Here is a 25,427-nt window from a genome sequence, read left to right on the forward strand (position 1 = left end):
AATAACGCTTCTAACTGTTGGAGCAAGAATTGAAGTAGAAGGTGGAAGAGGAGGAGTTTAAAGAAAAGGCCAAAAATCCAACACTCGGGAAAAAATCTTCGTGTCTTCATGGACCCTGGATTCCCCCATCCTGAATTGCATGTCATTTCCTGGGGGCATGAACCCTGCCACCTTCGCTAGAAGACACTCCATTTGGACTGCCCAGGATGCTGGCCCACCTACACGGAGGATGGCCTTGCCCAGGTCCAAGTCAGTGTCTGCGTGTAAGAATTCATTTCTACATTTGGAAACCTACTGTGAGCATAAAAACATAGTTAAACCTGTGGATCAGAAAAGAGAAGAACATTGGCTCTTCTTCAAAGTAATGTTTAATTTATCAAGATGCCCCCCTTTAATGTTACATACCAATTTTGCTACTGAGAATTATATTTCAGGGTATTCACTTTTGGTGTCTAAATGAAGATAAGAAATGAGAAGGAGAGGGTTGGAACGAATCTGGTGTAAACTTTGATGTAGGTCCTAAACCTCCTCCTCCTGTACGTGGTCAGCCCCTCAGAACCTCAGTGCTCTTACCAGTAAAATAGGGACAGACATGGCATGAGCTAAATAGTGTTGGTTGAAGGATTAACTGGGGGCTTGCATACAGAAAGTGCTGGCTTCTAATACCCACTATGAAGATGGTGGTAGTTGGGGGGGCGAGCACCGTAATAAGGATTAAGTGATTTACTGTATATAGACCCTGTATACAGGGCTTGAGGCCCAGAAGATGACTATTGTCATATCGGCCATTGATTGAACACCTACTTTACACAGATGTTATCTCCTGCACTCCTCCTAAGGGTGAAACACTGAAATTCGGAGGGATGAAGTAACTTGCTCCAAATCTCAGAGCTGGGAAGGAGCCCTGCTGGGATAAGAACCTAGGAGAGTCTGACTTCAAATCCCAGGCTTATTACTACATGACACTTTGACCTTCAATGAAACAGTACTTCCTTATATGAAGCCATGTTAACTAAAGAACCCTCACTTAGAATTTTCCTCTCCTCCAATCTTTTTTTACAGCATCTGAGGCCACAAAGTGTTCTTGGCTTGTCTCTCACGTTACTTTCAGGACTTTTGACTCTGGGTCCTCCCAAGGCTGCATGCCCCCTGGATCCCAATATCAACAGGGGCCTAGATTTAGGTCTGGTTCATTGTCCTGGGCCAGGTCCCTATTTCTGTCAAGAGATGAAGACTGAACTTTCTAGATTGTAACAAGCCAAACAATGGCAGGGTCCTTTTTAACATGAAAAGTAAAACCGAGCTCTTAATTCCTAAATTGGTCCTCACCTTTTTTCTTCTGGGATATTCTCCAACAGCAGTTGAAGGAAATCCTGGAATAAGAAAAAAGCAAACCATTAAAGATGTCCATCAATAAATAACTCTGTCCGGAATCCTGCCAGAGCCCGAGTGCTCCCAGCTGCTGACAGCTCACCTGCTAGGGAAGCTAGGCCTGTGTTGACTTATTTGACTATGTACCCTATTTATTAATTTACCAGGGCTTCAATCCAATCAGTTAAAGAGAATTGTTTTGTAAAAACCACAAACAAATTGAAAAATCTACTATTTGTTGTTTTGACCTAAACCAACAGTTTATTTCATGTTTAACTATTTTCAAAAGGCTGCCCATAGCATAAAGCACTATCTCCTTTCTACTTAATCAGGTTTTCCACCTCCCAAGCTTTCCTTCGAGATCCTGTGACACCTGAACACTCTCAACTCCAAAAGGCTAGGAACTACCTTGCAACATTCTTGCACTGTTCTATGGAAAGATAAAGACAGGGGTGCCTAGCTCCTTCAGTGAGCCTGTGACCCTTGATCTCAGGGTTGTGAGTTTGAGGCCCGCGTTGGGTATATAGATTCTTAAAAAAAAAAAAAAAAAAAAAATAGGGGCTCCTGGGTGGCTCAGTGGGTTGGGCCTCTGCCTTTAGCTTGGGTCGTGATCTCAGGGTCCTGAGATTCAGCCCAGCATTAGGCTCTCTGCTAAGCAGGGAGCCTGCTTCCCTCTCCCCTTCTGCCTGCTTCTCTACTTGTGATCTCTCTCTGTCGAATAAATAAATGAAATCCTTAAAAAAAAAAAAAACCCACAAAACCTAAAACAACAACAACTAAAGATGAAGACAAAAATCAAGAAAATTCATATCCCAGTGGAGGAACAAAGATGTTACAATTACAAAATGGTTCATGGACCCCTGCCTCAGTCTGAAGCTGCTTCTAGTGATACCGCCATCTCCTATTGGTCCACATTTAGGATCTTTCAATAATAGATTTTTTTCAACCTAAACGTGTAACTCAGACACAACTATTTTTTTTCCTGTACTATGGAAAATTTCAAACACACTCAAAAGTAGAGAAGCACATAATTAACCATGTACCCATCAACCCACAGCCAATCTGTCCTAACCTCTTACCTGTCTCCTGTATTATTCAGAAGTGAATCCCAAATGTTATATAACACCATCAATGTTTCAATAAATATCTCTAAAAGATAAGGACCATTTAAAAACATAACCACAATACCATAGGCCTAAAATATTCACATATGAATGTTCAAGTTTACATTTATATTTAATTGGCACCTTGAGTATTGTGACCAATCTTTTTACACCATCTAATTCTGGAATCTTGATTTGGTGTCAACCAGATTTGTCAGATAAATTACAGGATGCCCAGTTAAATTGGAGGCATACTTACACTAAAAAATTATTTGTTGTTTATCTGAAATTTGAATTTAAGTGGGGGTTGTCCATTTTCATTTGCCAAGTGACCGAAGGCCAGTGTTAACCCTAAGTTATCTGAAGGGTTTGAGAAGAAGCTTTATGGACAAATACAGAACAGGAGACAGAGAAGAACAACATTTAACTTTCTGCCCTTGATACTGGACATTCAATAAGATCTACAATTGAAGTTTTCCTTTTAATAAGCTGAAAATAATCTTTTAAAACAAGTCCTTTAAAGAAGGGCCTGTGCATTAAGCCCAGACGACCAAACAAGACGCTACCCAGCCAGAATTCCTACAGAAAGAGGGCACACCCTCTGCTCCACCCCCAAGACCCAGGTCTGCAGATCCAGGGTCAGCACCAGCAGGGGGATCTGATGAGATCCAGGGAGGACCCAAGGCAAGATGGAAGCAGCAGCACCACCCCCTATTACAAACAGCCGGAATTAGAGAGTAATGGGAATCTGCAAACAATTTGTATGACAAGTGTTCTCGCCCCATCATGGCACTGGGCGGAGCCACCATCCCTTTCTGTGTGCTTATACGTGGCTAGGCCCGAGTCTTCTGAAGGCGAAGTCTCCCTGCTAGGACTGCTAATGAAAGATTTATTTCTCCTAACCTCTGTTCTCCTTCTAAGTCATTATTTGTCTACTGTTGCTTCACCTACAATAAATGATACAAAGAGTAACAAAACTAATATTAAAAACATGGATCATGCAGTCAAAACAGAAAGGGACAACTCCAGACAGAATAAGGTCTCACATCTAGAGTCCTTCCTAGAACCTGCAGTGGGTATATGGAGAAAAAAGGGAAATGAGTCATATCTAGAATGTGAAGAATTATTTTTCTTTGATGTTCTTAAAGTCATTATTTTTATAATTTTGACACTTATTTTGCAAAAAGACTAAATTAGAAATTAATTTATCGCAATCTGATATGTTGATTACTTTGCAAATATTTTACTGGCTTACTGACAATATTCCTGCTTCTTAGAAATCTGAATGCTGGGGCGCCTGAGTGGCTCAGTCGGTTAAGCGTCTGCCCTCTGTTCAGGTCATGATCCCAGGGTCCTGGGATTGAGCCCCGCATTGGGTTCCCTGCTTCTCCGACTCTGTCTGCAGCTCCCTCAGTTTGTATGCTTTCTCTCTCTCTCTCTCTCTGTCAAATAAATTAAAATTTTTAAAAAATATCTGAGTGCTGCACTGATAATTTCTTACTAAATTTGCTTCATTATCTCTTTATAGTCCATTATCAACTTATCCCATATTTGTCCAGCAACTTATGCTCAATTATGTGTGTGTGTTGGGGGAGGAATGATATCAACTCAATGACAAGGGGGAAAATTGAATTGTAGGAGAAACAGGAAATTCAGAGTTAACCTTAATTCTGCCCAGTTCCATTTTCCAATTACAAATGGATCTTTCTTTATAGGACTGCAGAGCACAATGTTCCAGAATTTTGTGTCAATATAGGAAAAGTACAGGAGGTCCCCAACAAACCTTGCTTCATTTTTAAGAAAGCTTGTCCTGCCTCCTAGTAGGTGGCCATCTGCCTCTCCTGACTTAGGGCTGAGACCTGGAGGCTACCCAGCAGCTTGATGGAGGCTCTCAACCAATGCTGGGAACAATGAGTCTAGAGGATCACAATGGATCACAAAACCCCAACACCTCAAGCATCTCTAAGTCATGGTGCCTGTATTCTCAGAGGCTATGTGAATGCCCATCCACAGTGCTAGATGTTCTGTCCAGGCTCCATCCAATCCAAAGAGATTCTTGGCCCCATTGCTGTACCAGCTCTCAGTGGATGGAACCCTACTGGCCTTTCTTACTCCTTTCATAGACCTAATTATTTACTATGACATGCTAGTTTTCCTGGCTCTTTTTGTAAACTGGCATACACCCCTGGAGTGGACTCATGATAGAAGGTTTTCCCCACCCTTCACAATAGGAGGACATTAAAAGAAAAATGCGTCCTATGATTATTACTTCCCTCATCACCTCTTTTCAATTCTTTCATCCACCTTCCTCTTCCCTTCAGCATATTGGCAATTTTGTAAAGGCAATTTATAAATCTTAAATGGACAAGGAGGGCTTTCCTTCAAGGCTGAGTCTAGGATCACAGACAAAGTTAGCTAGCAATAAATGCCAGAGCCCCAGTTTGTCACCTCCACAGTATGTCTGAAAAGAGATTAAAACCAAAGGCAAAAATAAATAAATAAATAAATAAAAAATAAAGAAAAGAAAAACAAACAAACAAACAAACAAAACCCAAAACCAAAAAAGGCCTCCTGCTGTTTTGACAATGGGCTAGGGTAAAATTTTATTTGGATCCTTAGAAATTATTACAAGCCCTCACCTGAATCAAAAAATACATTCCTTGAGAAAATTTTTTCCATTTCCTACTCTCTTAATAATCTATACACTAATCAGGTCAGTCCCAGACAGTTTATTTTGATTAATACCTAACAACACTAAATTAAGCATAATTTTTTTAAAAAATGACACTGTTTTTGGCACATGGCTAATTTGGTAACTGTTTTTTAGTCCTGGTAAAAATATTCAATAAAAAGGAGGTACACATAGATTTATGGGATAAACTGGCAATGGATTAATAATTGCACAGGTTTAGTTATTACCATGGTCATGGGGAGGAGGAGGTAGAAGAGGCAAAACAAAAAACTAAATAATTTAAGCAAGGACAGTTTTGGCAGGATAAGAACCGAGACATGAACTGTCCGGCAAGAAGCCATTGTTAACCTGCAGTGGGGACCAGGACAGTGATAAGCCAGAATGTTGGGGGTATTCACATGGGAAAAGATTAAGAAGCAAACTGGAAAAAGAAGAAACTGAAGGACTTCTGAGCAAAGAAACTGGATCATAGCCTTCCTCATCACTAACAAGAAATATAAACAAAAATCCAATCCACTAAAAAAAGGGAGGGGGGAAGAAATGTCACCAGACACATCCAAAAAAGGAAAGAAGGACAGCCTCATGGCATAAACTTCAAAAGGAGACAACTAAGGAAAGAAACACAAGATTCCAACAGCCTCCAGCCCTCCCTCTGCACCACCCCCAACCTCATGCTTAGCAGTAGTGGGACTGGTAAATTGCCCAAACCCTGCAAATTCTCATGAATACCCACACATTTGGAAAGAAACAGGAGTATCTTTCCTCCTTTTTTTTTTCTTTTTTTTTTTTTTTTTGACTGTGAAGGGACTAGAAATGTTTACTGGAGAGAGATGAGCAAAAGCTGGGAAATAAACAAGGAAGAAAGATACTCTTTAATGAGCTGTAGAGCTTCTAAAGCTCCATGCTAAACAGGAAAAACAATATTAATTGAGAGAGTATGTGCAGTGGGGAAAAAGCTGCACCCAAATTAGGTGAGGAGAATGGCTAGAATATTTAACAGAAGTCAAGAATCAGGGGAGCTGAATCCTTGCAACAAGAGCTGTATGCAGCTCCAGTGGAGCTCTTCCCCTCCACCCCCTTCATGCACAACATCCAAACTTCGAACTGTAGCTCAGAGGGAAAGAAAACATGTCTATAATGAGTTGGGATAGAAATCAAGACTCAAGGGCACCTGGGTGGCTCAGCGGATTAAGCCTCTGCCTTCAGCTCAGGTCATGATCTCAGGGTCCTGAGATCAAGCCCCACATTGGGCCCTCTGCTCCACAGGAAGCCTGTTTCTGCCTGCCTCTCTGCTAACTTGTGATCTCTGTCTGTCAAATAAATAAAAATAAAATCTTAAAAAAAAAAAATCAAGACTCAAGTTCCAACACATATGAGAGTAAATAGAAGGTCAGGCTACTCATGCTGAGAGTGAGCAAGAAGGAAGTATGGCAACTATGCAAATTAATGTGACAAAAACCCACATAAAGAGAGAGAGACAGAACTCAGAAGCATAGGACAAAAGACAAAGACTCCAGTCTTGAAGAAAACATAACCCAAGGAACAGAAGAAAATTTTCTATGATTGTTTTACACTATAAAATAAATTAACAAAAGATGATAATAAGAACATAAAGTCAATAAAATGAAAGCTCAGAGACTAGATGACAAAACAAAATGAGATGAAGAGAGAGATTTCAAAGCCAAGAAAATAAATTAAGGACCAAAATAATACCAGTGCAGGACAATTAATAACACAAAAAAGTAAGAAAAATATAGACATTAAAGAAAAAAATTAATAATAATGTTATAATAACATTAAGAATAAAAATAATGTCACTTGAGATAAACACATACCACGAAGAAGAAAAAGATGAAAGCAATTAGAAAATGAAAGATATGGGGGACAAAGATGATATAACATAAGGATAACTGGCAATCTTGAAATCCAGAGCCCTGCGAGGGAGAAAAACCTGAATGTGTTCAAACATACAGTTAAGACAATTTCGCTGAAAGAAAGAAGAACAGAAGTTAAGACTGGAAGGGCACACTCCTTTGCAGGAAAAAAAAAACAAAACAAATGATGCGGGCTCATAATACCAAGCTATTTCCGAAGCTATTTTCAATTATTAAATGTCAAAGATAAAGAAAGAATTCTTCTGTCATCTGAGTAGCATAAAGAGGAAAAATTAGGCTGACTTCAAAAGTTTCTACAGAGCAGCACCAAGGTGGCTGAGTCGCTTAAGCATCTGACTTGATTTTGGCTCTAGTCATGATCTCCAGATTTAGAGATAGAGCTCCAAGTCGGGCTGCACTCTTGGCTTGGGAGTCTGCTTGCCCCTCTCTCTCTAATCCTCCCTCCCCCACCCTCTTCCTCTCCCCAGCTCTTAAATAAATAAATAAAATGTTGGTTTTTTTTTTTTTTAAGTTTCTACATCATTATTAATCAGAAGGCAGTTAAGCAATAGCCACAAAGTTCCGAGGAAATGAAAATGTGACCAGAGAATATTATACCTAGCCAGTCTGTGATTCAAATATAAAGGCAACCGATAAACATTCTCAAGCACATAAGAGTTCAAAAATCACAAAAGCAGTGAGTCTGCAACTTGAACATCAGTTTGATAACAAAACTCGGCCAACATAAAGTGGAATCAAAATAAAGCATTCATGAATACAGAAGCATGGCAAAATGACTGGTGGTGAATCAAAGTCCTTTAAATCCGGAGCTAAGTCTATACAAGTATGAAAAGTATGATTACAGCACATATAACAAATGATATAAACCTTAACTATATAAAAATATTTAATTATGAAAAATTTTGAATTGGGGGAAAAGTAGTAGAAGTACATAACTGCTAATTTCCCAAACTTTTGCAGAAGTGAATAAAACTAAAAATTTATTCCATTCTAAAAATGAAATAAATAGCTAAAGAGGAAAAAAAAATAAAAGTTATTTTTTGTAATCATCCTTCTTGACTATGCACATATAATATAATACTACCTTTATAAAATTACTTCTACATATACCTTTGTATCATTACATGCATGTACACATTAACATACAGATGCATGTATACCTACCATGAAATATACAGAAAGAGAGAGAATAGTGTAATTTCTGGAATGAAGTTCACCTAATATTAATTATGGGTATTTACAGGTGGTGGGATTTTAAGTAGCATTTCACATTTTTCTTTGTACTTTTATGTATTGCTTGAACTTTTATAATGAGTGTGTGTCAGTTGAAAAGCAATAATTTCCAAACTTACTGTGGTACCTGCAAAAATACAGATTGATGGAACAGAATTAAGAGTCCAGAAATAAACTCTTACATTTATGGTCAATTGATTTTCAACAAGAATTCCAAGACACTTCAATGGAAGGAAAGAATAATCTTTCAACAAATGGTCATGAGACAACTGAATATTCATTCACATGAATGAATGGAGTTAGATCCCTACCTCACCCCGTATACAAAAATGAACTCAAATGGATAAGAGACCTAAATATAAGAGCTAAAGCTATAAAACACTTAGAAGAAAACTTTCAATTAGGCAATGTTTTCTTACATAAGATAGCTAACATATAAGCAACCAAGGATAAAAAAAGATAAATTGAACTTTATCAAAATTAAAAACTTTTGTGTCACAAAGGGCATTATCAAGTAAAAAGACAACCCATAAAATGAGAAAAAATATTTGCAAATCATATATTTGATAGGGGACCTTAATCTGCAACATATAAAGTACTCTTACAACTCAAAAATAAAAGACAACCCAAATAAAAAATTGGTAAAGGAGCTAAGCAGACATTTCTCCAAAAGCCAATGAACACATGAAGAGATGTTCAACACTCAGGCACCTTGGCTGGCTTGGTAGGTCGGTGGAATCTGAGTCTCTCTCTCTCTTTTTTTTTTTTTAAGATTTTATTTATTTGACAGAGAGAGATCACAAGTAGGCAGAGAGGGAGAGAGAGAGAGAGAGGGAGGAGGAAGCAGGCTCCCTACCCAGCAGAGAGCCCGATGCGGTACTCGATCCCAGGACCCTGAGATCATGACCTGAGCTGAAGGCAGAGGCTTAACCCACTGAGCCACCCAGGCAGCCCCAAGCCTGAGTTTCTTTGATCTCAGGGTCATGAGTTCAAGTATTGGGTGTGGAGCCTACTTTAAAAAAAAAAAAAATGCTCCACATCATTAGCTATCAGAGAAATGCAAATTAAAACCACAGTGAGATACCACTTCACACCCACAAGGATGGCTACTATTAAAAAAACAACTGTTGGTAAGGATGTGAAAAAATAGTAACTCTTGTGCACTGCTGGTGAGAATGTGAAATGGTGCAGTCACTGTGGAAAACAGTATGGCAGTTCCTCAAATACAATTAAAAGACTAGAAGGCAGCCACTCTGGAAAACAGCATGGAGGTTCCTCAAAATGTTGAAAATAGAACTGCCCTATGACCCAGCAATTGCACTACTGGGTATTTACCCTAAAGATACTAACATAGGGATCCAAAGGGGCACGTGCACCTGAATGTTTATAGCAGCAATGTCCACAATAGCCAAACTATGGAAAGAACCTAGATGTCCATCAACAGATGAATGGATAAAGAAGATGTGGTATATATACACAATGGAATACTATGCAGCCATCAAAAGAAATGAAATCTTGCCATTTGCGACAACATGGATGGAACTAGAGCGTATCATGCTTAGCGAAATAAGTCAAGCAGAGAAAGACAACTATCATATGATCTCCCTGATATGAGGAAGTGGTGATGCAACATGGGGGCTTAAGTGGGTAGAAGAAGAATCAATGAAACAAGATGGAATTGGGAGGGAGACAAACCATAAGTGACTCTTAATCTCACAAAACAAACTGAGGGCTGCTGGGGGGAGGGGGGTTGGGAGAAGGGGGTGGGATTATGGACATTGGGGGAGGGTATGGGCTTTGGTGAGTGCTGTGAAGTGTGTAAACCTGGTGATTCACAGACCTGTACCCCTGGGGATAAAAATATATGTTTATAAAAAATAAAAAATTAAAAAAAAAAGAAAAAGAATCACTGTTTTATACTACTCAAAACAACAACAACAACAACAACAACAACAACCACCTTCCATTGTGTACAGCTCCTTCCAGCTCCCCTCTGCTTTCTAGATGGGATTCTGCCTGATTCAGGAATCTTAATAAAACCGGTAAGATCTTCAAATTGAAAAAAAAAAAAAAAAAAAAAGACTAGAAGGCAGAAACTCAAACAGGTATTTGTACATGAATGTTCAGAGCAGCATTACTGACAACAGCCAGGAGGTGTAAATTACCTAAGCATTCATCAATGGATGAATGGATAAACAAAAAAAAAAATGTGGCAATGTCCATAAAGACAATGAAATATTCAGTTTTTCTTTTCTTTTCTTATTAATACAGTATTTATTTGTTTTTTATCTGTCCAACCCTGAGCCAACCACTTTCCCCAGGCTGTCTGGAGAGGTATAGGAAAAGGAACATACAGGGCAGATGAGACACAGTAGAAAGACCTATGGGAGGTGGACACGGCTCCTTAACATGGCGAAGAGGATGAGAAAGGCCACCATCAGGCCAAAGAGCCCCATGGTGTCCAAGAGGGCAAAGCCAAGAATGGTGTAGAAGATCTGTTATTTCAGAGAGAGATTCCTGGCATAACCAATGATGCCAGGAATCTCAAACACAGTCCCATTTCCAGCCCCAGAGCTAGCCACCCCTACCATGGCAGCCCCAGCCCCAATAAACTTGGCCACAGCAGATGTCCCTTGAAATGCAGAAGTTGCAGCTAGAAATAAGTAAGGTCAGGGAATGTGGGGCTGCCAGGCTGCTGAGGCTCTCATCTCTCAGTGTCCTGGGTGGTTTTAGCACCACTGCAGACAGTTATCAGCTCAACAGCTGAGAGGTGCTCCTGACCAAGAAGAGGTAGAGAAGAGCACTGCACAGGTTGACATTTTCAGGGAATGAGGGGCAGTAGCAGGAGAGCTGTTCCCAGTGCAGAGAGGACCGGAATATTCAATCTTAAAAAGGAAGGCAATTCTGACATGTGCTGCACCATGGATGAACCTTGCCAGTAGTCACAAAAGGTCACAAAAGGACAAATATTGTTCGATTCCACTTATATGAGGTATCTGGAGCAGTCAAACTCCTAGAGACAGAAAGTAGAGCGATGGTTGCCAGGGGCTGGGGGAGAAGGAAACAAGGTGGAGTTATCATTTAATGGATCCGAGTTTCAGTCTGGGAAGATTAAAACATTCTAGAGATGCTTTGTGCTGACTGTTGCACAACAATGTGAATGTAGTTAATGTGCTGACCTTTACATTTTACAGTGGTTAAAATGGTAAGTTTTGTTACATATGTTTTACCAAAGTTTAAAAAGTAAAATTCAAAATAAAGGAATGAAGTGTTGCTCTGTGCTACCACATGAACCCAGAGCACACTGTGCTACATAAGAGAATCCATCACGGAAGGTCACATATTCTATGATTCTGTTTATGTGGAATGTCCAGAAGAGGCGAACCCAGAGAGACAGATGGTAGGTTTGCAGTTGTCTGGAGCTGGGGTGGGGGTGGAGGGTAGAAGTGGGGCAGTGACACCTAATGGGCATGAGGCTTCTTGTGGGACTGATGAAAATATTCTGAAAATGGCAGAGTGGTGAGGGTTGCACAACCTCATGCATATACTGAAACCACTGGCTTGTACACTTTAAAAGGGTGAAATTTATGGCATATGGATTCTATCTCCATAAAGCTGTCATGAAAAACCAATAAATCTGCTGTTCAGAAAAGATAAACAAAAGAAAACCTGAGCGACCTGGTAGACAGGGCACTAAGTGTTCCAACGGGAAGTTGACATCAGCGCCTCAGAAGTCAAGGGACGGGCAACGTGCTCATTTAACATTGCAGTAGCTCAGTGTGCAGCGGTTTTAGCCAGTGGGAGTTTGGGCTAATTGGTCCCCAAGCATGTAAAACTTCTGAGCCTATTTTCAAAATGCCTTTCCAAATATATGTTTAGGAATGTTCCCCCTTTACCCCCAACCAAAAGAAAAAAAGAATGTAGGGGCAAGGAACCGTCTTGTTATACTCATGCTACTCCCACTGTATGTATTCAGACTGTACACACCCATACATCACATCTAACACTGTGGACAACACGACTTCAAAACTGTATGAGCACCACTGTCAAATGTCAAGAACACCCAGTGGACCAATCTGTGTTGAGGCTGCATCCTCTATTCTCTGCACTGTTTTCAGAGCCTCTCTCTCTTTGAGAACTTTCTCACTATGTGCAGCTTGGCCGGACATCAGTATAAGCTGACTGTCTCTCTCTGATAGTTTGGGGGCCAGGCTGTCTGAATATTTCAGTGTATCTTGTTATTAATCAATTCGTTCACCAAATATGTATGCCGCACATACGGTATGTCAATTGTATATTGGGGGTGAGATAAAGAGCATGGTCTGACCTTGTTGAGCTCATGCATAGAATGGAGGAGATAGAAAAAGAACAAATGGATCCACCAATGACAATATAATTACGAATCATGGCAATGACAATGAAGGCAATGAAAAGGGCAAAGGGCAAAAATAACATGGCGGGTACATTATCTGTTCAGCAGGGGTGACTCTGAGATTGTGGTATTCAAGCTAAGACAAAAGGATAAGAAGAAGACAACCTTGCAAAGATCATTCCAGGTAGAGGGAAGAGCAGGATTGCATTATTTTTGTTTTTAAGGTCACATAAGGTGAGACTATCCACATCCCTGTGCACAGAACAGCTTTGGGTTACAGTCTGTCCCAAAGCTATAGGGAGAGATCCCCCTCCCCGAAACAACACTTCCCTGTATTCACCTCATTAACTCCCTACTTTTCTTAGTGCATTAAATCATAAATCTCCCTACTTTTTTTTTTTTTAAGATTTTATTTATTTGTCAGAGAGAGAAAGGGAGAGAGAGCGAGCACAGGCAGACAGAGAGGCAGGCAGAGGCAGAGGGAGAAGCAGGCTCCCTGCCGAGCAAGGAGCCCGACGTGGGACTCAATCCCAGGATGCCGGGATCATGACCCGAGCTGGAGGCAGCTGCCCAACCAACTGAGCCACCCAGGCATCACTTCTCTCTACTTTTTGATACTTTTGATACTTTTTGATACTAGTCCCCACATGCCACATACCCCTCAATTATGTATCATGGACTCATGATGACTCACAAATTACCTGGGAAAGGATCAACTGCCCATGAAATGTGTGCACAAATTTTCTTAAAAATGCAAAATAGGTCTCATCTCCAAGTCTTTGGGCAAGGAACCGGAGAAGGAAATAGCCCTAGAAGAAAGGAAGGAAAAAAAGGATGTCTATCATGTATTCATGAGAAAGTTGCTTACTATGCAGCCAACTCTAACCTCCCACCAGTGCTTTTTGCACATAGAGAATGTTCTGCCTGACCTGTAGAGGGTTGTCCTTCAGATTCTTCCCAGTAAGGCTGCACCTGGAAATTAGGGAACGACTATTTTGCTTTCAACCCTTCTGTTAATGGTATCACCATCTCAGTTTTCCTCAGTTTACATGAAGCCTGATGTCCATTGTGGACCAAAAGTGAAGAGGGGCCCAGCTCCTGTCTCCCTCAGCTAGCAGGAAAAGCCTTTGCAACGTAAAATATTTCCTTATTCCTCCTGCCGTCCACTTGGAACCTAACAGCAATTTCAAGATTCTGCTCTTCAAAACTGACATGAAACAGAGAGAAGGGAAGTACAGGGCCGGGAAACTGTATTCATGTAGCATTTTGGGAGTATGGAGTGTTTTAAATATTGGACTCTCAGATACCTGCTCAGTCAAATGACATTACAATGTGGAAAGTCTCTTTGTTGTGCCCCAGCCCTATTTATATGTTTATACGTATAACCTGAACAGTGTTCTCCCATAACAACTGGCTTCTGCCCCTTTGATGCACTTACCTTTAAGTAATGAACCTGCATGAAGACCTTCTCGGGATTGAGCCCATGTTTGATGACAGAAGATCCTGAGTCACTCACATGCCCAGTTTTCTCTTTATTGGGTCTAAAATGATGCGGTAAAATTTCATTTCAGTATGCACATTTTTCAATAATTAGATCCTAATATCATCTTATTTCTTATTTTCAAAGTTGCTCAACAGTGTCTGAGGTCTATTCAATTGTACCAGGTATAATTTAAAACGGTTTATATTATAAATTCATATATTAAACAAGGAGGGATTTATATTTGGGTTGGCAACCTGAGGTTGGCTATTGGCATTATTTTACATCATCTTATCCAACATGAAAGCCTGCCAGACCCTCAAGGAATCTGAGTTCCAATATGAATTATTTAAGAACCTAAGGGCTTTTCTTTTAGTGGGACTGATGGACTGGGAAATGCAATGGAAAATGCAGCTTTACTCAGAAGGGCAAGGAACTAATATTTTTTTAAAAAAAAATCTCTGAAAGCCCCAATGTTATCCACTTCTCTCAATTTGCATTTAAGCAGTTAAGGTTTAAGAAATATTTGTACTCTGAAGTCATTTTAGAATATCAAAAGCAAAAAGAAAAGTCGTAACGGCCCATGTTTTTAGAACAGGTAGAGGCATTGACAGCATACACTTTAACCTGTTCTTCTCACAAATGAGGGGAATTGAGGCGCACAGAAATAAATCTGCAACCCAAGTCTCACAGCTTGTTTTGAGTCATGGTCAGCATTATAACCAATGTCTACTTTTACCTGTCAGGGTGCTTTCCATTTTGCTCTATAGCTGTAAGTATTCTTTTTTAAGATTTATCTTTTTATTTGAGAGAGAGAGAAGAGCTGGGGGGAAGGGGCAGAGGGAGAAGGTGAGAGTCTTAAGCAGACTCCCCGCTGAGCACAGAGTGAGATTTCGGGGCTCAATCTCATGACCCTGAAATCGTGACCTGAGCCAAAACCAAGAGTCGGACGCTTAACCAACTGCACCACCCAGGTGCCCCTATAACTTTTAAGTATTTTTTTTAAATTCCTTTAAAAAATATAATTGGGTAATAATGAAGCTTGTACAACTAGTGAAAATCTAAATGAGCGACAAGGTGTTTACAGTTTCCGCTATTCTAAAACCAGTCATTAACTGGACAGACAGACTGAAGAGTATGATTTGGGGTGAGGAGAGGCAAGAGCTGACCAGCGGGGTGGCACGTCAGAAAGGGCGGGAGCTTATTTTTCAAAAGTAGTGTGGTGTCAGAAAGTACGTGGCCTTCAGAATCCAAGAGAACTGGTGCTGAATCTCAACCCCACTGGCAGATTACTTAAATTCTCTTATCCTCAATTTACTCATGTGCAAACGGGGAATAATCCCACCCAACTCCCCAGTTCCTGTGGGGAATAACTGAGATACTATACAAAGCCCCTAGCAAGGACCAGAGATACAAAAATTATTCAATAAACTTACTAGGATAGTCTAAATTTTTTAGCAATTAATACTGCTAAATTCAAGGTTGTTCATCTGAAGTTAGAGGCAATGGGTTTCAGTGGCCCATCCACTTAATTCCATATGGTCACAGATACCAACATGTGATGCTGGCGATGTTGGCGATGCTGGACCCAAATGGAAGTGCCTGAAGATGGCCCACCTTGCCAGTCAGGACCTTTGCAGTATGTTCTAGCTGCCAAGCCAGAACCTCTGATTAGGTCTCTGCAGAGTATTCTAGGTTATCTCACCAGAAAGAAGGCACGGGACCAGCAGATTCCTAAAGCAGAGACAACAACCGGCCACCAGAGCTAACTGCATAGTTTCCATTTTTGTGCTTGATCCTTGACTTACATACATGACCATACTTGCAACGATAACTAGTCTCTTTCATCTTCATTTAAGACTCCATTGAAAAGCACCAGCTTTATTCCTGCTCTCCAGTGTGTCCTGGGACTGAGGGTTTTTCTAAAGAAAACCACCCTGGCTTTGACAGGCAAAGCCCACCACCCACAGCCCTGGCAGAAGGACGGCTTCTCAGGGTCAGCCGAAATCCAAACCAGCTTTCCCAGTCCCAAGAGGAACAGACTTGCTGTGAGCCTCTTATGCCTCAAACTTTGTACTGAAACCATCAGAAGGGGAGGGACACAGAGGACCCACGTCAATCTCCGCTCCAAAGGCTGGCTTCCAGCTCAAGTTCCTAGTGACGCCTGTTGTTGGTGCTTTTTTCTCCTTTGCCTAAATATGTCCTTCCAGAAAGCATCCCGCTCTTACTTTCTTCTTTCACCTTCTCCAAATGAAGAAGTGTTCAAGAAAATTCTTTTAGGCTGACAGCATCCAAGGCAAATATACAAGTCCCCAAGAGATTCCTTTTAAAGTAGGCGTTGTGCTGGATAGAGCAGTGTGCAGGGAAGCTTTATAAGAAATCTAAGGGAGTGGTTTTTACGAGGGAAAATACTCCATGAATGGGAAAAAAGTGACTTCCATTTCTGTGCTACTCCAGCTCTCATGATGCCTCTTATCCCAGGTCTAGGCAGAGAGACAAAGCACGGACATAAAGCAGGAAACAAATCAATTCCCCCTTCATGCAAAAACAGTTGACTCGCCCAGAAAGACTACATGCCAATGTTTGACTCCACTTAAATAATTATGGTCAATGAAGAGGCAAAAGAGACTGATGGGGACAGAGACCAGAATAACCAGAATAATGGTTATCCTTGGGGGTGAGTACTGTCAGAGCGGGGAAAAAGAGGAAGGTTTCTGAGACACTGGGAATGTTCTATATATTGATCTCAGTGGTGCTTTCACAAGGATACAGAATAAAAATCTGCTGAGCCATCTAGAAATACCTATGTACTTTATGTATGTAACATTCCGATCAGAAAGTTAAGAAAAAATAGATGCATGCAAAGCAGTACATGCTTTGTGAGAATAAAAGAGAATTAGTCTAGGAAAGGAGCTTTGCTGTTCATGTACCATGAACATAAGACGAGGATTAACTAAGCCCTCTGAGCACCTGAGCACCTGAGCACCAGTGAAGTATGTTTTTTTTTTTTTTTAAGTATGTATTTTAAATGACGCCAGGAGAGGCAGAAAGAACTGTGGCAGACACACCTGGCTCAGCCCCATTCTCATCTACCTTCTTTCTTGCCTCTTATACAATTAAATCTAAAAAGCAAAATGCTCAATTTCCAAGTGTCTCGGCAGCTATGAATAGTCAAAAGACATGGTCCAGGCCAATGAGACAAAAGCAGACATCTACTGCAGTTGAGGTGGCGTTCTGGGAAAGCTTTTGCTTTCCTTACAATAGACAGAAGTATGATTGGTAGATGGAGGCACAGCAGCCACCTTGCAACCAGGAGACAGTAAGTCACTGGAGACCAGAATCCATCAAATGAAAGAAAGTAAGCAGTCTTTAATGATCATTCAGCTGCTGGCCAGCCCAAGACTGGCTGCCTTCCAACTTTTTATTGTCTAAGGAACTCTCGTTTGTTTAAGTCAAGATTGCTTTACTAGTCTATTAATTATAGCCAGATTCATTCCTAATGGATGAAGAACTGAACTATTACTATCAGCTCCTACTTCCTGTTATTCCCCTGTGCCAGGTACTCTGCCAAGCTCTTCCTACATATATCCTGTCCTACCCTCTGAAGAACCTGCTGGGGCAGGTACTATGATTATGCCCATTTAAAGCACTGGAAAGTGAGACGTGGAAAAGACCACAAAGCTAATTAGTGGCAGAGTTGAGGCTGGAACCTGAGTTCATGGAACACTGAAGTCCTTGCTGAACACCGAGACCTCCCCAAGACCCAGGCCCCCAGAGTGGCTGTGCCAGATAGAAGTGGAGAAACTGAGAAAAGCTGTTTACCCTCCCCGAAGCTCAGCTCCTTACCTACAGAGAATGTGAGGAGGCTCAGATCATTTGGAAGCACTCTGCAAACACAAAAGTGTTAAGCATCTCTTGAACTTACACACCAGTGTTTATTCCTGTGGCTGGAATACATGGAATGTGAGAGATCAAGTTACCAAGGTCGTTTGTGCTTAAATGCCCCTGGTTTCTGTTGTACCTGGCACCAACTGTAACAACCAAGATTAGCATGACCTTTCCCTTCCTGCCTTCTTACTCTTCCACTGTGCTCAGAAGCAATATGGACATTGAAAGAGCTGTCAGATAGCAGTGGTATTTGATACACAGTGATCTGACTTAGAATCAAACCTCCCGAAGAAAGGACTGATTCTGCAGGAGTGTCACCAAAGGTGGGATTTGGGAAAATGCCTCAGAAAGGTGCTCAGGCGTGTCCACTTGGGTCCAAACACCTTTGGCTCTGCCACAGCCCCAACAGGCCATCTGCCAGCATTCTGTATCTCCTACCCCTTGGCAGCAGAAGCGAGAGCCACGAGATTTCTTCATCTATAAATTCGCTACTCTAGTGCCTGAGCCAGAGACTAAGCATCCCGGACATGAGACAGCAAGGAACGAGACAATATCCTTCCAGTGATTCAACACGCTTGTCTGTCTCTCAATCACGGCTGAAGCACATGGCGTGAAGGGCCGGGAGCAGGCCCTCACTCACCCCACCCACGACGGAGGAAGTTCAGTAGTACCCTTGTGCAGAAACGGGTCTCACGGTACTTAGCTGAGCCCTAAGTGCACAGGTGAGACCTATGGGGAAAGCAATCCGACACCCTGGTTAAGAGTTTGGGGTGAATCTTGACTCTGCCACTTAAGTACCATGTGAAACACCCAACTTCATGAAGCCCAATCCTTCGTCTGTGGAAAGGGGATAGTGATCGTGACCAAAACACCTCATCAGGCTGCCGTGGCATCCAAAAGCGCTTTGCCAGAGCTCCTGTTGGCATTTTGTAAGCCCAGCATGAATATGCTGCTGTTTTGGTCATCACACATTCTGACTGGAGTTCAGAGAATGCCGCTGACCCTGCCTCTAACAGGAGAAACCATTCACAAGACCTCACTCTGCGGCACTACCTATTCTCACGGGAAGCTGGGCAAAGAGTATACAGGACCTCTTATTTTAGTAATTTCTTGTTAGCCTAAAATCATTCCAAAATAAGTATTTTAAAGAAGACGTGGCACATACATGAGCCGTTCCGCCTTTCTTTGTGAAACCGAACTTTGAGTTTAAACCCTTCAGGTGTTGGTCTTTTAAGCTGCTCCTTGCTGAATCATCAGAAAACAAACAGAAAGAAAGAACAAATTTCAGGTGTCGCCTAAAGTTCTAGAGAGCAAGGTGTGGTCAGATTCCTGACACACATGCCCACAGTCCACACCACTCTGTGAGAAGATTATACTACATTTCTGGGTATAAAAAAAAAAAAAAAAAAGAAAGAAAAGGAAGGCGGAATGATTCGAAGTACAGGAATCTTATATCCTCCATTAGTTCTTGCAACAATGTTCCCCTCTATAAAATATGCCTCCTTGCCACCGACCTGACTACCAGAGAGAAGCACAGATAGTCATGCACACCTTTAACGAATGACGTTGTATCATGTCAGGGCTACTGTCTGGCAAGTTTGATTATCTGTGTGCTTTTCACAATGGATTTAACAGTTACCCAGCCTGAAGCTTCTTCCCCGTCAGGGACCATTATCCTGTCGCCAACACAGCAGGTATTGCTCTGGTGTTGAAAAAGGCAATCGCTGAGATGATATAAGACAAGGAGGCTTCCCTCCGAGGAGCCAGAGGAAAGTGACAACGGTATATTCTGTCCCCTGACGGTGAAAGGAGCCAGTGGTTGGAGATGTCAGCTGCTGAAGAAGATGACAAGGAAAGATTCTGTAGTTAGCAGAACTGTAGAAAACACAAACAGTCCACATATTTTGATAAGCAGGGTAGGAATGTGAAAGATGAAATTCAGAAAAGCAGGAGGTAATGAGAATCAGTACAAAACCAAAACAGTCCTCAGGTTTTGAGTGGTCATAAATCAGATATTCCTAAGAAACATAATCCCAGAGAAAAAGCAAAGAACAGATGAATACAATGATCTGAGTTATATATTACCATATTCAACATAGCAAGGGAGAATCTGGACATGTTTTCAAAGGAGATGAGAAGAAAATGGAGGGCACAGACCCCACTATGACTGTGCAGGATGTTTCCATAAGGTGAATTTTCAGAGGACATGTTCAAAAGATGGAAGCGGGGGCGGGGGGGGGCGGGGAACGGGTTATCCTGGAGAAAGAAAAAAACAAAAACCAAAAACCCAAAGATGAATACAAGAGCCCAGAAGCTGTAAAATCCTTGCCAAGAAGGTGAAAAGTCAAAATGAGCTGATGCTAATGGAGAATGTCCAGGACAATGAAAGGGGCTTTAAAAACCATGTTCAGAGCATAAAGAAGACCAGCTGTTAAGAGGTGATAGAACCAACATAACTACCTGACTCCGACATTGCTCCAACCTTCCCACTAGGGAGAATGATGTATATGGCGGAGCGAGCATTGTACTGTGGGAACTGATACCTGGGACAGGGGAAGGGGACTCCCTTCCAGAGTTCCGACCTGCCACAGCTCTGAAAGCTTCCACCGGCAATACAGACCTCTGGGAGTACCGTCATGGAGACAATGGGGAAGGGACTGGTGGGGACAGACAAATGCTCTTCTGATTTGCCAAGGAAGAGGGTATAAGAGGAGAGAAGGCAAAATTTGAGACTGAATTATTGAACAGACAGCTCATGAATGCTTAGAACAGAAGATGATGAACTATAGGAGTTAGCATAAGATCTAAAAGGCCACATCCAGAAATTCACTGTGGGTATCAAGCACCCAGACTTTTACAGGCAGCTAGCAGAATGGATGTAGAAGTGGTAAGTGTCTGGTGGTTGTTTCATGATTTGTAGGCTGTTGATTAATTACTTGCTAGAACCAGGACGGAGCAGTACTTAGGGCTGAGCCCAAAGAATCATGATGTTCTGGTGTAACAGATTTGCATTTCAGTCCAAGCTGGGGAGTCTAGCTGGTTGACTGACAGCATCCAGGTCAAGAACAGCAAGCATAGGCTGAAATGAAGATCGAAAATTAATATGACAATTGTTAATAAGGACAGAGGTTTTAAAAATACTAACCTTGGCCTATGAAGAAGATTTAATATATTAAATTGTCTGTAAACTCAGCATACAGCTAGAGGTGATTGATGTGGCTTCCAAAATAATAACCACACTGGTAGATGGGCTCAACAGGAGCAATGAGAAGGTAGCGGGAAGGACTGCTGGGAGGGGGTCAGACAGCGAGCAGAGCAGAGGTCAAGACTGGGCTCTGGAGCCAGACTTTCCTCTACTTTCATCCCAGTTTGCCACTTACTAGCTGTGGAAACGGGGCCCAATGCTTAATACCAGTCTCCTCATCTATCACACGGGAAGGAAGATGGCCAATACCAATCTCATGGGGCCATTTTGAGGACTGAATGAGATAACGTATATAGACTGCTTGGAACAGTGTTTGGCACATTGGAACCACTCAGTGAATGTTACTAAAGAGAGAAAAAGGCGAGGGGGTTGGGATAGTAAGACCACAATGAGAAGGTAGATCATAGTGGTTTAAAAAATGAAATATGGTTGTATGTGTGAGTGAACCCAACTTAACTGGTGCTGGTCCATTCTTTTCTGGTACAGCCATATAAGAGAAGCAGTAACAGTCCCACTGCATTCTTCACAGGCTGAACCTCAAACTGTGTGCTGTGTTCAGTCTAGGTGTCACAATTGGAGAAGGCCACTGTCAACAAAGACAACAAAGGACCAAACCCAAGGAGGCAAGGGTTCTCCCAACCTTGTGTTATGTACAATGAATTTTCAAAACTTGTGACCTAGTGACCAGGAAAGGAAAGACCATGGTCTTCAAATATGTGGATTTGTTTGGGGCAGAACAAGGCAAATCCCATGCAACTCGGGAGGTAAAGGAGATGACCTGGAGGGTGTTATAGGGTGGCAGGGCAGCCCAGTCCAAGGAAAGCCCCTGTAAGATGATGTACCCAACAGGGAATCTGCTGCTTTCTAGAACAGGGAGAACTGGCCTAGAAATCTTCAGTAGAACCCGGGTGGCTGGCTGTCAGGGATATGGGAGGTTAGGTGAAATCACTTTAAAGGTCATTTCTGACCCTAATATTCTATGATTTTGGAGATAAAATGGCCCAGCGTAGCTTCAGCTGCAGCAATTTTTAAAAAGATTTTATTTATTTCTTAACAGAGAGAGAGAGACCACAAGTAGGCATAGCGGCAGGCAGAGGGAGAGGGAGAAGCAGGCTCTCCACTGAGCAGGGAGCCCAACGTGGGCCTCGATCCCAGGACCCTGGGATAATGACCCAAGCCAAAGGCAGCCACTTAATCAACTGAGCCATCCAGGTGCCCCTCAGCTGCAGCAGCATTTAGATGTAAGCCAGCATTATCCCCTGCAATGCAGTCAGTAGGTTTGCCCTGCAGCCTTGGTCATGCCAAATGAGCATCAAGGGTGACTCTGATTAAAACCAACCAACCAACAAATACCTAAATGAACTAGAGGAAACTTAACTGAAGTTTACTCAACCACATATAACCGGAGAGAGATTGAGCCTAAGAATATAGGATTCAAGCAGTTCTTACTGCCTCCCTTATCCTGTTTCCAGTGTTGTAGTCTGGGGTGGTGGTGGTGAAGGAGAGGAGCATATGCGGTAAGCCTGAGCGTGCATCCTCATAAGCCAGGTTAAAAGGGCAAGGGGGATCATAACAAATCGTAAGCTGTCAGTCGGCCACACACTTTCAGAACACAGGAATACAAAGAACTTGGAGAAAAGGGAGCAAGAGAAAACTTTTTGGTACTTCTCTGAAAAAACCCCATGATTCCTCCTGGAAGGAGGCAAATGAGACTAACACCAGCTTCATCTTTAAGGGAGGCCAGAGGCATTTTTTGTACACAAACAGCACGTGTGGTGCTGTATGCTGAGGCAGCGGAAGGGCTTGTCTCATGAATCCAAGAGGAGCAGATGGTCTGTGGGAACTGAGGAAGGACTTTTCCCTCCTGGGCAGAGGATGGCACAGCACTAGGGACTGGAAGCCACAGGGGGTGGAGCCTTGCCTGGCTTTGCAGCCCCACACCTACCAGGATAGAAAACAGGGTGAGTAGTTGGGAGAACAGCTCTCTATCCAGTCTCATGGGCAACGGTGTACGATTTAAGTCTTCTATTTAACAGGCTGTGCAGTAACAGTAAGACCATTCACCAGAGCATTGTTTGGAAAAGCTAAACACAGAAATCGCTAAGATGTCCAACAGTTAACAGGTAGTTACATAGTGAGTGGTGGAACATTCAGAAAAAACCTACATGTGTTGATAACAGAACAACAGTGAGGATTGTATTATTAAGAGAAAAATGGGAGGTAGAGCATGTAGTGGAAACACACACACACACATACACACACCCATGCATATATACTTGTGCTTGAGGGATGCTTTCTTGGAAGTGAATCATCTCTAGGTGCGTGGTTACACCACAGACACTGTGGAGATGTCTTCCAGGCCTCCAGTGCTAGAAATGCTGCCTTGAGTCCCACCCAGTGCCTTGAGGACACCAGCTGCCTCCTGCCATAATTTCACCTTCCGTCTCTCCTTCAGGCATTGCTAACCGACCCTGCTAAAGCTGCGATGATGTTATGAGATGTTATAAAATATCCAATGATTTCCATAGATCTTTCTTTTTAAAAAAATTAAGATGTAATTCACATTATCATAAAATTCGTCATTTTTTAAAAAAGTACAATTCACTGGTTTTAGTATCCTCATAAGGTTCCCATCTCCATCCTATCACCAGTGCCCAACAGCAGAACATTTTCATCACCCCAGAAAAAAGGCCCCATACCCCTGACATTCAATTCCATTCATTTTTTCCAATGTCTATTTAGATCCTTTTCCCATTTTTTCTCCCCTTACCCAATTGAGTTATTTGTCTGTTTATTACTGAACTCTAAGAGTTTTTCATATATCCTGGATACAAGTCCCCTCAGATATATGATTTGCAAATATTTTCTCCCATTCTGTGGGCTGTCTTTTCACTTTCTTGATGGAACCCTTTGAAACACAGAAGTTTTTAATTTTGATGAAGGCCAACTTATTGATTTTTTTTCCCCTTTTGGTCATTTGTACTTAGGTTTAAGAAACTGGTGCCTATTCCAAAGGCCATGAAGACTCATACCTATGATTTTTGTCTAACAGTTTTATAGTTTCCACTCTTATATGTGGGTCTTTGATCCATGTTGAGTTGGTTTTTGTATGTGGCATGAAGCAGAAGGTCTAACTTCATTCTTCTGTATGTGGATATCCAGTTGTCCCATGGCCATTTGTTGAAAAGACTATTCTTTCATTCACTGAACGGTCTTGGCACCCATCAAAAAAAAAACTGACCATAAAAGAAAGAAGAGTTTGTTTCTAGGCTTTTAATTTTCTTCCATTAGTCTACATATCTGACCTTATGCCAGTATCACACTATGGTGATTACTGTAGCTCTGTGCTAAGAATTGGAATTGGGAAGGGTGAGTCCTCACCCTTTGTTATTCTTCAAGACTATTTTAGCTATTCGTTCTGGATCCCTTGAATTTCTGTATGAACTTCAGGATCAGCTTGTCCATTTCTGCAAAAAAAAAAAAAAATAGGCAGCTGAAATTCTGACACTGGCTCCATAGGTCAGTACAGGGAGTACTGTCATTTTATCAATCTTCAGTCTTCCAACTCGTGAACTGCAAGATGTTTTTCCATTTATTTGGTTCTTCTTTAATTTCTTTTAGCAATGTTTTGTAGTTTCCAGTATATGCGTTGCACTTCTGTGTTAAATTTATTCCTAAGTATTTAATTATTTTTATGTTATTATAAATGAATTTGTTTTCCTGATTTCATTTTCAGATTATTTATACCTGTCCAAACTTCTATTTATTGACCTTGTATCCTGTAACCTTACTGAACTTGTGATTAGTTTTAAGAGTTTTTTTGCAGGGAGGATTCTTAGGATTTCCTGCATATAACATAATGTTATCTAGGAAAAGAGACAGTTTTACTTCTTCCTTTCCAAGCTGGATGCCTTCTATTTCACTTTCTTGCCTAACTGCCTTGGCTAGAACCTCCAGTGCAATCTTGAATGGAAGCATAATCCCTCTTTTCCATTCTTTCTCTCCTCAACTGCTGACATGGAAGAGGAAGAAGTCATTTTTTTATAGAGTACATTTTAAAGTGTAGCAGAATATTCTTCTTTTGGGTCTTTGTAGCAGGTCCAGGCAAATACCTGCATTATTTTTTGGTCAGCCATTCTGGGTCAGAACTATTGGCCAAAACACAAACAAAATGGCCATGTTAGGGGG

General features: G+C 41.6%; 1 protein-coding gene and 1 pseudogene across 7 annotated transcripts in view; both read right to left on the reverse strand.

Moving 5' to 3' along the window:
- AOPEP (aminopeptidase O (putative)) overlaps positions 1-25,427 on the reverse strand; it is a 333,964-nt gene that overhangs the window by 109,799 nt on the left and 198,738 nt on the right. For 4 of the 7 annotated variants that reach the window (XM_059141101.1, XM_059141102.1, XM_059141109.1 and 1 more), the window contains 3 exons: positions 14,105-14,207; positions 13,368-13,475; positions 1,330-1,373 (listed from right to left, as the gene is read on the reverse strand). In XM_059141101.1, the coding sequence (XP_058997084.1) occupies positions 1,330-1,373; positions 13,368-13,475; positions 14,105-14,207 (255 nt within the window). Of the gene's footprint in view, positions 1-1,329; positions 1,374-13,367; positions 13,476-14,102; positions 14,208-24,497; positions 24,707-25,427 lie in introns of those variants that run through there. The other 3 variants (XM_059141103.1, XM_059141106.1, XM_059141105.1) reach the window with 3 other exon arrangements.
- LOC131812956 (ATP synthase F(0) complex subunit C2, mitochondrial-like) lies at positions 10,408-12,749 on the reverse strand (annotated as a pseudogene).

This window comes from Mustela lutreola, chromosome 12, assembly GCF_030435805.1.
Source record: "Mustela lutreola isolate mMusLut2 chromosome 12, mMusLut2.pri, whole genome shotgun sequence".
NCBI classification, from domain to species: Eukaryota; Metazoa; Chordata; class Mammalia; order Carnivora; family Mustelidae; genus Mustela; species Mustela lutreola.